Raw genomic sequence first — 12404 nt, 5'->3', positions numbered from 1 at the left:
TACACAGGAGAGTTGACAGTTTGGATCAAAGAGCGGGTTCTATATTGGGCCAAATAGGGGTATTTTAACACGTTCACTGCCATTGACGAGATATCTCGGCTTACAAAATCCAACGGTTGACTGCCAATGACGAGATATCTTGTCTTAAAAATAAAAAAAAATAAAAAAAAATTACGGTGGGACGTGGATCAACGCCCCCCACGTCTCCTATAAAATTATTGGAGCCACCGAACGTGTACAACCCATTCCACCGACCCACTAAGTGGCGACAGTGCTCTCCAAACTAGAAAAAGCAGAGCCAACTGCAGGGGAACGCGCGATGAAACCATTCTCATACAGTAAAATGGATTGGCGAAAACGCTTTCGCTTTCGCGCTGATTGCTGGCGGTGAGGGATTGCAAATTTGCATAATAGATTACGGGTGGAACACACTTTGAAACACGCAGCATAAATAAGACCAGAATCGCAAAAGCTTCATCAAAGCTCTCAACCGAAACCGCAAGAAACGAGCGAGCTCATCCAGACTTGCCCAGCGGCCGCCAGCAGACAGGCACAGCAGCAGCAGCAACAGAAACGAGCTTGTGACACGCCCGCTGCAGCCAAGAAGACACACACGGAGGGAGGAGTTTGAAGGAGAGGGGTGTTTCCTGCTGTTATGGAGGAAATTACTGTTCAAAACTATTGTTTAGATGTCTGACGTCTTACTGATGCCAAAAATGAATGGTTAAAGTGACTGTTCTATCGAATTTCACAAAAAGCTATTTATCTCAGCTTAAATTTTCAGACGCTGAAACCATGCTGTATTCAAGTGCTAATGCCTACATAACTACTAACTCTACAAACTAACTCTTTTAGACAGAGAAAGCACACATTCTATTAGTTCTTTTTAGATATTTTGTGTTCACAAAATCTTAGCAGAAAAGAATCCTCAGGTCTTGAAAGATGAGCCAGAATCCTCAAAAAAAAACCTCTGGCAGAAGCTACCTACAGTAAAAAAAAACGGCTGGCAGTGAATGTGTTAACATAAGACAAACAACTCCAAAACAGAATGAAATAAACCACAAATATGAAATATTATTAACAACAACAACAAGAACAAAAAGATCATGTGCAATATTAGAAGTGTATGAATTGAGTTAAACTTCTGCGTCATCTAATTAACAACATGCTAGCTAGCAATGATGTAGAATGACTATTTTATCCATAGTTTCACTGTTATCACGTCACCCACAATGGCGATAGTCATGAAATTGTGGACAAATTAATCGCATAATTTGACAATCAAATTTCAGATTTGGGTCTGACAGACAATCTCATCAAAGGTAGAATCACTACTTTAGAAGAATAGTATAGTGAGTTCCAGTAAAGCCATCAACAACAATACAGTATCACTCTGTAACTCCACTCAATCTAAAGTAAACGATTTGCTAAATCTGCATCATGTTGACATTTAGCAGGCTACAGTCAGATGAACAACACAAAGTGTGTCTTACTCTGGACATTCAAAACTATTCACTTGATCAAATAGTTTACAGTTAGGCGAGGTAAACAGTGGAAAGAGGAGAAACACGAGAAACAAGAGAATATAAAAACATGTATTTCACTGCTCACAACGTCAAGGAAGCATTTGTGTTTTACACTTCTGCAAATAATCCTAAATACAATTAACTATACAAGGAAATGAACAGGCTATTAGTTTAGTGTGACATGGCACACGGACACGCGCACACACACAGAGGAAACGACAATGCATGCGGATGCTACATGCTAGGCTGCAGCTAGCTCGTCTCGTCTCGTCTCATCTCGCTGTCTCACCTTGTGTGTTTATTTTATCGTTGAGCGGACAGGCGGACGGACGCCATGACGGAGCGGTGACCGGAAACGACCTTCACACGCGCTCTCCCTGCGATATATTCCGTTAGTTTATCGATTATTTCCCAGTGAAACACGCTCGAGCTTTAGCTGTCTGGCTTTAGCTGAGACTTCTGTCAAGATCCCAAAATCCAGACGACTTCCGGTCTTGATTGTCAAAATAAAAGCATTGTTGTCGAAAATAATGCTTTTCGTGTTTAAAAAGCACCAACGTAAAAACAACGAGTATATTTAAAGGATAATCTGTAGTAAGCGAAAATATCTTTACCCCCAAACTATCGTTTAAAACCATATCATTTCCTTGGAAATAGGGGTTTATGTAATAGTGTAAAGCAAAAAGAATAATAAATAAAACTTCCGGTCATAACTTTCAAAATACTGTCCTTTTTTATGAACATAGGGTGCAACATATCTGCGGATAGCGAAGCAAAGATCAAATAAATAACAGATTTGCAGGATGATCTGTGACAAATGAGAATACAATTGCAGGTTTTCCACCCAAAACCTCCCTTCCACTTAGGTCACATACTGTATTGTACTAGGGATCTTTACAGATCAGAGATTTCCACCTACAACCAACAGGGCAGGGGGGCAGGGCCGCGACGTCACATCCTGTAACCTAGATTTTAATGCAGCGAGCTGCTGTCAAAAGAAAAGCGGAGAGCCATGCAACAAAAGAGTGGGGGGTTACACACTGTATTCATACGTCCCCCATTCAGTCTGCCCATATTCAAGGATGCATTTGAAAGTGTGTGTGGCACTCAATTTCCACACGGAAAAGACTGACAGCAGATACAAATATAAAACCTTTATTCGTCCATAGCACAGACAAGCGAGTCAATAAAAAAATACAGATTTTAAACAGAACAATACATGATTAAGTTAATAAATATGCAATCTAGACGAGAAATTGGCACAAACAGCAAAATGCTTCCATGGTTTTGTTTCTCTCAATTCCAGTCATTCAGGAAGTGGATTATCATGAACACTGATACGTTTGTGGCATAAGAATCTCACTAACAATCTGCTGTGTCTCCAGGCTGCACGCTTCATCATCGTACAGTGAATTTGCTTTCCACATTTAAAGGATCAATGTAGCATTTAGTGGCATCTAGGGGAGAGGTTGCAGACTGCAACCAACTGAATACCCCTCCATGTCGGAGAACATACGGAGCCGGCCGTAAAGGCCCTCTCTAGAGCCGTGTTTGGTTTGTCCATTCTGGGCTACTGTAGAAACACAGCGGTGCAGCATGGCGGGCTTCGTGGAAGAGGACCAGCTCCCTATGGGGATATAAAGGGCTCATTGTCATGTAAGAAAAACACGATTCTTATCTTATCTTCAGGTTGACTCATTAAAAAATACTTGAATAACATTCCATTCCATCCGCTAGCTGCCACTAAATTCTACACACTGGACCTTTAATAAAAGTGTTCTTAGCGGTCTGTTGAGATCAGACGCTAAAACTGAAATTAATCTATTTTCTTCCTGAGATCATGGAGACTCAAACGTGTGATCACAGTATCTATATAATAAGGTGAGGGGTTGCTCAACTGCGTGTGCAAAGTGCACTGCATGCCAGTTGAGCAGGCGACATTTTCTGGACTCTCTGGTTCAGTTGCTGCCCCCTACAGGCTGAAGACGTTGCCCAGCCGGTGGACAGACAGGCTGATGCTCCCCGCCAGCCGCAGCTCGTCCTTCAGGAAGTGTCCGACCGGCTCGCAGAAGCGCAGGTCGCAGAACACCCAGATCTCCGCCAGGGGGCGCTGGATGTTGGCGTTGCAGGTGGGCAACATGGAGCTCTGCACCGCACGGCTCACCAGCCTCCACACCTGAGCGGACGAGGAGAGAGAGAGGAGGAAGAGTCATCCATTTACAGTTTGATCAGAACACACCACACCTGAGCGGACGAGGAGAGAGAGGAGGAAGAGTTTCATCAGAACACACCACTCCAAAAGTGTCCGAAACACGCGTTTTGTTTTGCACCCGCAATGATTCAAATTCTCGTCACTTACGTCAAATGGGCGCGCGAGGCTGCGTGCGCAGAACGAGTTTTAGATTTTCAGCCTAAGAAAGTGCTCAGAATGAGCGTTTACATGATGAAATTGTATCCATCAAACGGATTCCTGTCGGGATGAAATTTGATTCAGAACGAGCCAGTTTATAGACCCCTTGTGTGATTGCAAATAGTGATGATGTAATTTCATGGGCGGAGCCGAACTGGTGGCAGAAAGTGACAGCTAGCCGTTCAGCTGTCATCGGAATATGGAAGATCATTCCGGACGCCTTCTCCGCGTATTTTAACTCATTGAGTGCCAATGACGTCTAAAGACGTCAATTCAAATAGTAAGGTAGAGTGCCAATGACGTCTAAAGACGTCAATTGCGTTTTTTGACGGTGGGACGTGGATCAAAGCCTGATGCATCTCCTGTGAAAGTATGGTGGATGTTGAAGGTGTACAAGCTATTTTACGGACCCATTAGGTGGCGATAGTGCTCTCCAGATTAGAGAAAGGTGAGGAAAAACAGCAGAAGAAGCCCCGTGATGAAACGGAAACCGATGTTGGAGCCAGAGCCATATAGATTGCTCTGGCTGGAGCTAACGTTAGCTGCGAACAGCAGTCAATCCGCTCCCACAACTGAGCCCCTCTGTCTCTGCTGCATAGTTTCTCCACACGATTAGCCGCCAGAAAAGCAGCACCCGACGCCGAAGGGCCCAACCATTCTCAGCAGTCTGGTTTGGCTTTTCGGTGTCGCGCTGGGAGCCGGTGCACAAAAACGGAGCGCTCCGAAAATAGAGGGGGGGGAGGGGGGGGGGGGGGCACGCAGAGCACGCAGAGCAGCATACAACATCCAGACAGCAGGACAGGATTAGCAAACGCAAGCTAGAATATCTGATGCCCACCAGCAGTAAATCAAGAACAGCAAGAAGCTGCAACCAGCAGCGCACGCAGGGGCCAGCGCTGCTGGTTGCAGCCAAAAAAATATTATTTGGCCAAACAAAATTCCTTTGTTTTCACTCTTTTATTGAAGGAAATTATTTTTGAGGTGTCATTACATCAGAAAATATTAGCAATGAGTCAATGATGTGCTTGAAATGCTTCCTTTCACAAAAGGCTGAATAACTCAGGTTCTAGAAAAAAAGTGGCTGTTTTTGGTCAAATCAAGCTATCTTCTCCGGCTCATAACTAAAGAACGGAAAATGGGATCAATAAACTTTTTTTTGCAGGTGATAGAAGAGAGTCTCATCGTTATTTGTGCGTGTTCAGTCTTTACATAGTAATTATTAAAGAAATTATATGACTGTTTTAAAATGCATTGCGGCCTATGTGGCACAGTACAGCACCTTTTGCCCAAGGGCCGTGGCACTCAAAGTGTTAATGGTTTGCCAGCAAAAGGCAGGTTAGCTTGTAAACACAAGTAAGCTAACTCTTAGCAATGGGTGAGGTTTCCTGACCCGTACTCACCGTCAGGATGGGTCTAGGATCCAACTAAATGGCCAAAGTCACAGTCACATCTTCATATACCAGTGGAAGAGCCCAGCGTCTATACAGCACAAGACGATCGTTTTCACTTATTCCGGGGATGTTGCTAGTTTCATTCCTACGCGCAGAGAGTATTAAAGGCAAGAGTCGAAATGTCTTTGAAAAACAGCGCTGCCGCCATTTTGGCCTGGGGGGGGGGGGGGGGGGGGTGCCTCCTTGGCCAATGGGACAACAGCACAGAACCATGACAGCCAATCAGAGGTGTCTCCTTCAGGCCAAAATGGTGGATTTGCTGTGCGCTGATGTTGCAATGGCCCAACTTATTAACCTGCGGTTCTTATCAATGTAAGTTCTGTGCTACTTGTTTCCTCTGATTTTCTGCCACCAACAAACTGCAGTGATGTCCCACTCCAAACTGCTCTATTGGAGCGTTAGAGGTGTTAACATGAGGCACTTTTATTCCGGTTGGAATAAAAGGCTTTATGGTTACATGAGACGTTTCATTCTGAATTAAATCATTCAGAAGGAAGCTTGCCAGTGTTTACACTGAGCGCTAATATAACAACCGCATTATAGTATTATATACATGATATTATATTATATACATTATAGTACGTAATCAGAATAAAAGTTTCTGACATGAATCCAGCACCTGCTGTCTGTTATTTCTTTACCATTGCTTTCTGATTAAGCAAACGGTTTTATTTAAAAAAAAAATACAGACGACTCCATAAGTGCCAGAAAAAGACGTTTGATTGAGTCCATTTGTAATGTTCACCGCTGTAAAGCAAAACAGGCCCGGGGAGGCGGAGTCAGCAGCACTTGTGATATAACAACAGACAGGCTACCGAGCACCACGGGGTTAACAGCACATCCATTCAGATTCTCACAGGAAAAACCAGTTCTTGACGTTGCTTACGTTAAGCACGCACGAGCGTGTGCGGACAGAGGTGAGATCAAGAAAGTGATCTGAATGTGAACGACCAGATTATATTATTATTAGGCTATACGTCATTTCTTATTCTGTTTGGGCTTCGGGTTAGCAGCCACTGACCTGTTCGATGTCTGAAGGTGCACAGTTGTGCTGGCAGATCACCCACTTGGCCCTCTGGTGGAGGTGCAGCCTGTGGCTCGACACCGTCTGATGGAAGCGCTCCGACAGCGACGGCGAGCTCGGCGCCAAAACGCCTTTCTGTGCGAGGACGCTCCACGACCTCCGGACCACGCCCGGACCACCGCCCTCTTTCTGCTTCTGCACTTCTTTCTCTGGAGAGAGTTCAGAGATCTCCCGGGCAGAGAGCGAGGCCAGGGGAACGCGGGGCGGAGACGCGGGGATGGAGACGCCATCCTTGGGGTTTTGTCGTTTTCCCGCCAGGGCGCCGGGCGCCGTTCGGACGCAGATTGTGGCCGGGGGAAGATGACGCCATCTTTCGCAGCCGTCTTTGGGCTGCGGTGGTAGTCTGTTTGCTGGGGGGCGTTGAGTCAGCGCTGCCTGGGTGTGAGGGTCACAGGTCAGAGGGCCATCTTTGTCTTGTTGTAGTGTTGCTGGTGACCGGCTCTGAGCAGAGCTCCAGGTCGCATCCAGGAGTCTGTCAGAGACTGGAGAGTCCTGCTGGGTTCCCTGGACGACAGCTAGGACCAATAAATAATAAGCCTAATATCAGTACAACAACAACAACAAGGATAAAAGAACAAAACAAAAACACACACATATATATATATATATATATATATATATAAAAATTTACATCCAACAATGACTGAAAAACTTTTTAAATATATATATATATCCCCAAGTTTGTATCCCCCATTTTATCCCCCATTAGTGCTAAGTCACCTGACAGGGCTTCACCGGTAGGACATAGCACGTGGGAGGATCACGCATTCACGCTATTCCGACGAGTTCCCCTCCCTCCAAACAGGCGCCCTTAATGACCAGAGGAGGCACCACATCAGCAACCAGGATATTGCATGTTTTGGTGAAGGGGGTTGCAAATGGACTCATGCAAACTCCAGACAGAAAAGATCTGTGACGGGCCGGCGTTCAAACCCAGGACCTTCTTGCTGTGAGGAAATCAGTGCTAACCACTGATCCACCGTGCCGTCCAAATCTTTATACAAGTGTGAAGGGGCCTTAAGAATCTAGGGTGAACTCTCCTGTCCTCTCCTTTTAGAATCAGCGCCCTTAATGACCAGAGGAGGCACCACATCAGCAACCAGGATATTGCATGTTTTGGTGAAGGGGGTTCCTATATGAAGGAAACCCCCCGGGAGGCACGGGGAGAACATGCAAACTCCACACAGAAAAGCCCTTTTTGACAACCCCACCCGGGCGGTGGGCACTCGAGGACATGCGGACGGGCACGCATTCCTTCAGCGCTCACAGCGTCCCAGGTGGGAATCGAACCCAGGACCTTCTAGCTATGAAGCGACAGTGCTTACCACTGCACCACCGTAGCCCCCGACTGAAAAAGGTTTTAATGAGAAATATTTAAGTTGGCTCTCCCTTTAAAGATCCCCTCTCGACAGGTTTTAAGATGTTTACAAAATACTCTACTTTGAATAATAATTTGTGTCGATATGGCTTTTCCACACAAAAAGTTCAGTCATCTTATCTTGTAAAAAATTACATCTACTCCTATTCCTTCATTACAAATTCTACAATCTTCAAAAAATAGTTCCTGCTGGACACAAGATGTGTCCTACTTCACAGTCAAGTCCTCAGTGTATGTAGCCTACACTGTATGTAGCCTACACTGTATGTAGCCTACACTGTATGTAGCCGACACTGGAGACTTCAAGTTTCCACATCACACTTTTGTGAGTTGAATATTGGACAGGGATAGAGAGCCGCAGGAACGAGTCCGGAAATCATCGATGCTAACACTCCTGGTTCTTCACTGTTTTCGCCTATGGGATTTCTGAATGGGTTTTTGGCGCGATGCTTCTAATAAGGTCTCTGGGCAACGCTTAAGCTTAATCAAACGCGAACCACTGTTTCGTAATATCATCTTCACACACGAGGACCACTTTTATGAGTTTTGAAGCTTTTACGTGCCGTTAAAAGGGCGGCTAGCTAGCAAACGGCTAAATGAGACTACACTGTTGAGTCAACGGGGATATTATACGTCAATAACGTCACCACTTCAAAGGACGAACACGGAAATTCTCTTTCCCTCACCTGGTTCAGCCCGTTCAGCCCGGGGTAATCAGTGCACACATCAACAACAGTCCAGGTTGAGTGCTGACGTGACGTGGAAGCCTATGCAACAGTGTGTAGTTCTGGATTAGCTTAGCTCGAGCTTTTTACTTCTAGGGCTCGCATTTACGCCACAAAACTCATGAAAGTGGTCCTCATGTGTGAAGATTATCCGACTGAACTCTGGTTCGCGTTTGATTAAGCTTGCGTTGCCCACAGACCTTATTTGAAGCATCGCGGCAAAAACCCATTCAACAATCCCATAGACAGAAACAGTGAAGAACCAGGAAGTCCGGGACTTCCGCGTTCTGACTACAAAAATACATCATCTCTGCGGCTCTCTATTGGCTTCCAAACTAGTTGTGACGTCACAAAGCATGCTCATAGGCCCGCCCCTAAAAACAGGATTTTCAGCGAGCACAGAGAAACGTTCCACTTTCAGCAGATGAATGTGAACGTACAGCAGAAACAGGCTTGTAGTGTCAAACTCTGCACACATATTCATTCTGCACAATGAAGCTCAAACAGTCAACTCAACCAACAACAAGGAAAAGCAGGGTTGCCACTCTTTTGTAACGATAGATTTCAAGCACTATTCAAGGACAAATTATTTCAAAAATATTGGGGGAATAAAGCTTAATTTATACTTATTATAAAGTGTCGCTCAGCACATGGTCGCAGACGAAAAAGAAAGTGTCGCTCATGGTGTTGCATTTATACTTCAGAAGACGTTCGCCTCGGTTCAACGGTCACGTGACACTCGAACGCTATAAGCAGCTGCAGACAGCCGAGAGAAGAGAGGGAACGGAATGCACAGTGAAACCACCTCGGAGGCAAGATGTAACGTACTTGGCTGCAGTCGCATATAAACGACACACAACCACACAACTCACCTCCTCTCTCTCTGGGAAATTGGTCACGACGTTCTTTGTGATTTTCACGAAGTCATACATCAAGGACAGGCTGATAAAAATAGCGGGGACACGTTCATTCATTTCAATCGAGTGAAAACTAGCGGGTGGACCCCAACCAAAACAAGGAAGCGCGTGCCGTCTTTATAGCCAATCAGACTTGCGCGATACTATGACGTAGTCAGCGACACTAGACATTTCACCAGGTAGCAGACACTGCTCGCCGACACTTGAAAGTGTCGACTCAAGTCCTCATTTCTGTCGGCGACCGTTTCAAAAGTGTTGGCAGACGAAGCATAAATTGGGCTTAATTCAGAGATGTTCACATATACCTAGACTCAGCTCTCAGTCTTAATCCGTTTCACTACCGTAAGACTGAGAATATTATTATTTAAATATTTTCATAACGTTAGGTGGTGCTGTTGGAAGCCTTGCATCGGAGAACCAATCATGAGTGTTGTGGGCGGGCCTGCTTTCTGGGGGCAGTGACGCTCATGCAGAACCGGCGTTGTCGCGTTTGCGGAGAAACATATTAATCACTTAGAAACAAACATAACCTGTTAATAGGACATGTTTCATCCGGCCCCGGCGGCTAGAGGTCTTTCCCCCAGCGATAAGCCCGACTCCCGAGGCTAACGTTACAGAGCCTGCTGATGACTTCACAGTAGCAAGCGGACCACTTCCGGGTAGGAAAAATGATTGTAAAATAAACAACAGGTATAAACTCACTTTGCAGCACATCAGCACTATATTGGAACTATGAAACATTGCATTGCCGCTACCAAATAAAATTCTAATAATAAATGTAGGCATGTCTGCTGCCGGCCGTTCTCGCCGGACTCAATGAACCAGATTTGGAACAGTAAATTCCCACACGTTTGGTGGTTAGGTGGCGCTGTTGGCGCCAAACGTCTGAAAACCGAGACTAACGTACATATACCTCGAATACGTATACCTCGAATGCAAATTTGTTTGCAGTCATGCTTACACATTGGATTTAATCAAGCTTGGACCAGCAATTTTTAGATGACGGAGCGCACAAAGCTCAAACTCAGAGATTCCGGCAGGCTAAATTCAAGCACTTTTTTAAGGACCTCTCTATAAATTCAAACACTTTCAAATACTTTATTTTTTTAATTCAAGTACTTTGCAGGCCCGTGGCAACCCTGAAAACAGTGAGTGGAGTGACCTGAGCTGATGATGGGTGGCGGTCTGGAGGGTCTGATGGGCGGGGGGCGGTCTGCGGCGGGGGGGAACCAGGGTGCGAAGAGGGGAGGAGGCCGGCAGGGGAAGTGCTCCAGAGTCCGCTCCGTGCTCTCCAGCAGGCCGGCCAGCAGAGCAGAGCCGGGCCGATAGTGCAGAACCACATCTTCCATCCAGCCCGGGCCGGGGTCATGTAATCGCCCTCCTCCTCAGCATGACGCTGGGGGTTCGATCGCAGGCCACTGAATTGAATCAAAAGCATATGGTGGTAAACTTTGCTATATCAGCAAATCATAGCGTTGTCCAAAGAATCGATAATATCGAATCGTGATTAAACTTGCGACTTAGAACCCCGTAACTGACAGATGCGAAGAAGAGTGGAGTGTAACACAGCACAGAAGAAGAGTGGAGTGTAACACAGCACAGAAGAAGAGTGGAGTGTAACACAGCACAGAAGAAGAGTGGAGTGTAACACAGCACAGAAGAAGAGTGGAGTGTAACACAGCACAGAAAGGAATCACTAGACTACTAGACTAGAAAACACAAAGTCTGTCTTGGTGATGATGGTCAAACTCAAAGCCCGGGATCCAAATCCGGTCCGGCACCTCATTTTATGTGGCCTGCGAGACCTAGCAAAGAATACAATTTGCGCAATACAATTTTTCCTATAATTCTGCTTTCAGAGCTAGTTATTAATTATTACAAAAAACCAATAACAATCGAATCAGAGATTCGACACTTCTGCATGTTGTTCTCTGTCTGTGTTGGAGGAAAACGTCTCACACACAGAGAGAAGAGCTTCTGTAAACTACAGCTACACTGCCCCCTGCTGACTAAATGACATGATGGTTGCGAGTGAGACCATGAAATGGTGTACATAGTTTTTCATGCCATGGTCCCTGTAGATCATAACATAATGCCACTTTATGTATGTTAGCGATGTTCTTCTGCCGTTTGCTTTGTGATACACTGACATTACCATTCCATTCATGCCAATAAAGCTTTCTAAAATTTATCATATAATGGTGAGATAGAGGGAGAGGTGTGTGAGAGAGCGAGAGTATATAATATAATCTGTTGTTATTAATGATATAAAGATGCAGCCAATCTTTATTTTAACTGTATTTACATCTTATCTGATGGTCTGTAGAATACAGAAAACTGTAAAAGAAAAGAAAGTGGGTTCCCAGCTGTTGTGGGACCAGCTAGCTGACAGGGCTAAACACAGCTAGCTTAGCTAGCCAGCTCGAAAACCTACAAAGCCTAACTGCTGATGTTTATCTGCTCTGCTCAGATGACGCAGTAATGTGTCAAAGATTGAGATTAAAAACAATCCATCATTTAAAATACCAACCTTCAGATCTGTTGCGACCTGCTGCTCTCTGCAGTCGTGTCAACAAGGAGTTGACTTGCTAGCTAGCAAGCAAGCAAGCATACAACACGGAAGCAGAGTGCGCGTCACGTCTCCCTTCGTGGCCTCTCGCGATAGTTGAGGGATGTTGACGTTTTGTGTGGAGTTTGAGACTTGTATTGATAGTGATGCAGTTTTGTCCTTAAGTCCATTTTAAATCCATCACTGAACACACATTTGATCCATTCACAGAGAGGAGTCTGCCAGACCCTTCACACTTTAGAGCTATAACTATAAAAAGATTTATATAGAATACCGGTACAGGCGGTTCTATAATATTACAGCTGTTCACTCTACAACTAGTATATATTCAATAGCCATTAAGT

General features: G+C 45.1%; 2 protein-coding genes across 2 annotated transcripts in view; both read right to left on the bottom strand.

Moving 5' to 3' along the window:
* Positions 1-1928, bottom strand: part of LOC310784069 (phosphatidylinositol 3-kinase regulatory subunit alpha-like) — a 61515-nt gene extending 59587 nt beyond the window's left edge. Inside the window, exon 1 of the mRNA XM_083645045.1 lies at positions 1816-1928. The gene's annotated coding sequence lies outside the window, so the exon portion shown is untranslated. The remainder of the gene's footprint in view (positions 1-1815) is intronic.
* Positions 1929-2665: 737 nt separating this feature from the next.
* Positions 2666-12100, bottom strand: shld3 (shieldin complex subunit 3). Its single transcript, XM_083645049.1, has 4 exons — positions 12022-12100; positions 10654-10909; positions 6409-6986; positions 2666-3702 (listed from the first exon to the last, which is right to left on the bottom strand). Exons 2-4 carry the CDS (start codon positions 10838-10840, stop codon positions 3499-3501), a joined length of 969 nt encoding a protein of 322 aa, XP_083501175.1. The 5' UTR covers positions 10841-10909; positions 12022-12100; the 3' UTR covers positions 2666-3498.
* Between the last annotated feature and the right edge of the window lie 304 nt (positions 12101-12404).

The sequence above is a fragment of the Poromitra crassiceps genome (genome assembly GCF_964638095.1).
Source record: "Poromitra crassiceps genome assembly, chromosome: 10".
NCBI lineage: Eukaryota > Metazoa > Chordata > Actinopteri > Beryciformes > Melamphaidae > Poromitra > Poromitra crassiceps.
Note: the sequence above shows the minus strand (reverse complement) of the source record. Positions and strands in the feature narration are given on the sequence as shown.

What these genes read in the sequence shown, in the direction of transcription:
- shld3 (XM_083645049.1), bottom strand. Translation starts at nt 10,840, where the DNA reads ATGGAAGATGTGGTTCTGCACTATCGGCCCGGCTCTGCTCTGCTGGCC. An exon ending in GCCACCCATCATCAGCTCAG is followed by an intron (nt 6,987 to 10,653) that starts GTCACTCCACTC and finishes TATTGGTCCTAG; the next exon opens with CTGTCGTCCAGGGAACCCAG. An exon ending in CACCTTCAGACATCGAACAG is followed by an intron (nt 3,703 to 6,408) that starts GTCAGTGGCTGC and finishes TCGTCCGCTCAG; the next exon opens with GTGTGGAGGCTGGTGAGCCG.